The sequence below is a fragment of the Aplysia californica genome, unplaced genomic scaffold (assembly GCF_000002075.1).
Source record: "Aplysia californica isolate F4 #8 unplaced genomic scaffold, AplCal3.0 scaffold00921, whole genome shotgun sequence".
Lineage (NCBI taxonomy): Eukaryota > Metazoa > Mollusca > Gastropoda > Aplysiida > Aplysiidae > Aplysia > Aplysia californica.
The window spans coordinates 214,979-220,114 of NW_004798191.1; the positions used below are offsets into that span (position 1 = coordinate 214,979).

The 5,136-nt window shown below is 39.6% G+C and overlaps 1 protein-coding gene across 1 annotated transcript in view; it reads right to left on the reverse strand.

Moving 5' to 3' along the window:
• Positions 1–1,680: 1,680 nt before the first annotated feature.
• The window catches only part of LOC101857067 (thioredoxin domain-containing protein 5 homolog), a 17,111-nt gene continuing 13,655 nt past the window's right edge, over positions 1,681–5,136 (reverse strand). Inside the window, exons 10-11 of the mRNA XM_035972951.1 lie at positions 4,498–4,653; positions 1,681–3,645 (exon numbers count right to left, since the gene is read on the reverse strand). Of these exons, the coding sequence (XP_035828844.1) occupies positions 3,514–3,645; positions 4,498–4,653 (288 nt within the window). The 3' untranslated portion in view covers positions 1,681–3,513. The remainder of the gene's footprint in view (positions 3,646–4,497; positions 4,654–5,136) is intronic.

A 5,136-nucleotide genomic window follows, 5' to 3' on the forward strand; every position in this document is an offset into this window, starting at 1 on the left:
TCTGAAGAGACACCCTTAACACTTTACCACCTCATCTCGCCGATTGGCGATGTTTCCCTGAATTTTCCCCAAAATATGATGACAAAGTGTGAAATGACTGAAGATTTATTCCCTGATTTCTATTCCCCAAAGATGCCTACATTGACACCATCTGTTCTCCAACCAAGTAACCGAGTAGCAAGTAACTTTTTCCCAAACATACGACTGACTCAGGAAGTCCCACGTCGTAAATATCCTGCCTTCGTTGCAGCACAAACGGCGTAAAACTCTTGATAAAACAAACCATGGGGTGGGTGGGTTGAGTGGGCTGTCCCAAACTCTCCACACTGATCGGTCCTGCTACGGTTGAGGGGGGGGGGGGGGTCCAACAACAACAGCAGCAGCAACAACAGCAGCAGCAGCAACAACAGCAACAACAACTATAACAACAACAACAACAACAACAACAGGCCGGCACACCAATTGGTCAATGATTGCATCGTACTCAATGAGTAGGCACTTGCTTAAAGGAAGGGACAGAAGGCCCCGTTCCCCAGAACATTGCTTTTTGTGGAAACACATACAATAGGCAGACATGACACTCACTATGCCAACCAATGGACCAGCAATCGGTACTCACTGCCTCAACGGCTGAATCAGCAATTCGTACTCACTACCTCAATGGCTGAATCAGCAATTCGTACTCACTACCTCAATGGCTGAATCAGCAATTCGTACTCACTACCTCAATGGCTGAATCAGCAATTCGTACTCACTACCTACCCCAATGGCTGTACCAGGGGCTCACACTCACAATGCAAATGACTGAACCAACAATTCACACTCACAATTTGTGAAGCATCGTGGTGAAATCAGGCGCTCATCAAAATATTGAAATTGAAGAAACAGGCATTTTCCCACAAGTTTGGGAATTTTTATGGATTTTTTTTTTTTTTTTTTTTTGGCTCAACACCTTTTATTTTTATCCAAAAACACATTTTTGAGTTGGATTTTACTTTTAAAAAGGTTGATTTAAGGTACAAAAAATGTAATTTTCATTTCCTAAGGACTTTCCAGCTATTGAAGTTACTAAACTTTGGCGGTTATTTTCTTGATAACTTTACCTCTGAAACCAGGTGACCCCACCTTCTTCAATCGGAAATATCTCCGCTTCTATTCCAGACAGACGGGTATTTTTTTCATCGTGGGTGAGACAAATGAACAAGCTTTAAGATAATACCATTAACTTCAAATGCCCAAAAATGGACAAGCGCCTGATTCCACCGCGTTGTGACACATTTAATGTCAGAGACATAATATTCTCTACAACACGCGATGAAACTAGTTGTTTTCAGACACGAAGCACCAAAAACATTTCAACCTCCTCAAAGTTCACAGAGGTCACAGAGTGAATGATTCCACCACAGAGAGGAATAAGACAGAAGAGGTAGACTTTGGGAGATTTTTTTTTTAAATACGACTTTGTCAGGAGTAATCAAAATTCTGTGAAATTTTTAAAAAGGATGAAAGATTGTGAACACAGAAAAGAAGCACAGCTTTTGATAGATCCTACCTATAGACTACATTTCACATATAATATAAGTTATGTACCAATGAACTTTCCCACATTGAAGCAAATGACAGCAACCTACTTCAAACTTAGTTTGAGTTCAGAAACAAGAAAGAATTTCAAGAAAATACTTCATACAAAGTTTCATTTAATCCCCTTCACAAACTGTTCATGAGAGTCTGCACATTGCAATCTACTTACGGTAAAAGTGAGACAAATTTACTCAAATTTCCTTTCACTCACGACTCACTCATTTATCAATCTATCTCTCGTGTATTACGTGCAAAAGGCATGTGAATGTGTAGTTTTATTATGCTGTACAAGAATAACAACAATTATATATATATATATATATATATATATCTTTGAAGTAGTCAACAAACCAGGAAGAAGAAGCACTAACAACAATTATATATATAATCTTTGAAGTAGTCAACAAACCAGGAAGAAGAAGCACTAACAACAATTATATATATATATATATCTTTGAAGTAGTCAACAAACCAGGAAGAAGAAGCACTAACAACAATTATATATATATATATATCTTTGAAGTAGTCAACAAACCAGGAAGAAGAAGCACTAACAACAATTATATATATATATCTTTGAAGTAGTCAACAAACCAGGAAGAAGAAGCACTAACAAGAACAAAAAGTGAAGAAACAGCCACTGGCTCAAGACCCACTCGTCTCAAATGCTCCCAAACTCCCACTCAAAAACATTACCCCAGCCACAAAATACAGACAAACAGACATTCAATAACCACCTAGTCACTATTAATTTCATTTAATATTTTAAAAAATAAACAAAAACAAAATAAAAAACAACATGATTTCATTTAATCAAAAAATTTAACAAAAAACAAAGCAAAAAAAATAATAAAACCCAGCTGTAAAAAGCTCAAAACCAGTCTAATGTCTGGAAGTGATGAGGTTAATACCATACAACAAACTTTATCAAAAGGCAAGGTGGAGTTTTATTGAAAGGAGACGCATTACCAACATTGTTGAGAAATTAGCAAATATGTCTTTACAAAAAGTGCACCACCTGCTTCAAATCCAGAGACATGTTGTTGAAACAGCATGCGAAACAACAGTCGATGGCACTCGTTCGCTTTCTCATGTGCACATACGCCCACACACACACACACACACACACACATATATATACCCTCTTACGCATACGCAACAATCAAGCATTCACAGACACACAAGCACACACACACACACATACAGACTCGCTCGCGCACACAATTACACACACTCACACACATATTCACATACACACACACACTCGCTCACACACACAGAATGCACTTACAAAGCCAGTGATCCCTCCACCGACAAATGCCCACAGATATCAAACAACAAAGCTAGCTCATCAAACTACTCTAAATACTTCTTTTTTTTCTTTTTACAAAAAAAAAGACCTTGCCTCGTCAGTGGTGAATGATGGCAGCATTGTGTACGTCATGAAACTGACCAAACAATCAAACACACAAAGCACACTGCAGTCATCTTTGTAATCTGACAATCATCAATCCAGTTCGACAATCCTCAAATCAACAGGACAATCATCAATCCAGTTCGACAATCCTCAAATCAACAGGACAATCATCAATCTAATTAGACAATCATCAAATCAACAAGACAATCACCAATCTAATTAGACAATCATCAAATCAACAGGACAATCATCAATACAATCATCATCGTGAAAAATCTTAGAAAGCAAGTAATGCCACACATCAACAGCAAAATCTCTTACTGCATCAAATTACAATTACCGCATCAAAGACACCAATCATTTCACACTCAACCGCTGCAGCTACGCTAACAAAACTACACACCAAGCACCGAAAAAAAAAGAAAAATTTTCAATCTCCCAAACAACGAACGCTTTCAAACTACAAAAAAATATCAATCATATAAATCTTTTCGCAAACATCTCCTCTCAGCCAATCAGAGCTCATCGTGGTTCTCCTCTAGGTATTTCTTCACGAAGCCACTCAGGTCCTCGAGGGCGCGGGGGCCACGGTAGTCGTTGACCACTTCGCCGTCACGGAACATTTTCAAGGTCGGGTAACCTCGCACCTGGGATAAACCAATCATTTCGTTTATTAGGAAATTAGTCCTTTATAAATTATCATCATTCATTCAGAGAGAGCTTGGCTGGATGGGGTTAAAAAGGTCCTGGAACAACATAACATTATCTATCACAGACGCTACACACCTAGCACAGGACCGAGACCTGCACCTCCCCTCGACATCTTAAGGATACCAGAGGAAGGAAAAAGGAAAAGTAAGTAAGTACTCAATAAGAGTGCTGTTACAGCACCAGCGATAAACCTTACATTTGGTTGTTACAAAATTGGTCCTTTATCATAATTTCTTCAGTAAGAGTGGTGTTACAGCACCTGAGACAAGCAAACAGAAGCTTAACAAAATTAACCCTTGCAACAGGGGTTAAAACAGGGCAGCGAGATGATCCCCAGAAACATGATAAAACAGGATAATAGGCGAGAGAGAGAGAGAGAGAGAGAGAGAGATGGCGAGGGAGAGAGACAGACAGAGAAAGAGAGTCAGACAGAGAGAGGGAAAGAGAGACACAAAGAGCAAGAGAGACAGGGAGAGAGAGAGAAAGAGACACAGAAAGAGAGAGAGAGAGAGAGTTTTACTTTTAGTAAGAGTTTTACAGCACTTGCAACACAATAAGGTTATATAAGTGCTAAAGATTAGAGGTGTTACAAGAGAGTAACAAACACAAAAGAAGGAGGAGAGACCAGGATGACAGATGTTTGATAGGAAAGAAGGAGTAAACCACACCAGATTACTCGCCAACCACCCACAGAGAGAGAGGGGTGGGGAGGGGGGGTGTTGTTGAGTGACAGTTGACCCCCCCCCAACCAACCCACACCTCCCTCCCGCCCACCACATACCACATACCTGGTAATCATCACAGACAGACTTGTGCTGGGTGCAGTCCACTTTGGCAATAGCCACCTCCTCGTCGGCAAAGTGTTTGGCCAGCTCATCCCAGGTGGGGGCAAGTCGCTTACAGTGACCACACCTGGAAGGCAAGATGAGATGAGATGAGATGAGATGAGATGAGATGAGATGAGATGAGATGAGATGAGATGAGATGAGATGAGATTTTTATCCAGTTTAACCATGCATTTTCCCCCTCCATTTTTGAAACCTACATCCATTTCCTTCAAAGTTTTGAGCGCCTGATTAAATCAACTATGTTTAGAAGCCATTTAAAAATGGGTTAAAAAAAAATATTTTGCAATTTTTGGTCATGTTTTTTAATAATTTCTTCATTTTTTCCAAATATTTATTTTTCCTACTTTAAATGACATCTTCACATGTCTGTTACCTAATTACATATGTTCGAGACCAAATTACACATGCCTGTGACCTATTTACACATGCCTGTGACCTACTTACAATGTCTGTGACCTACTTCCACATGTCTGTGACCTACTTTCACATGTCCATGACCTAATTACAATGTCTGTGGCCTACTTACACAACCGGTGACCCAATTACGATGTGTGTGACCTACTTACACATGTTTGTGGC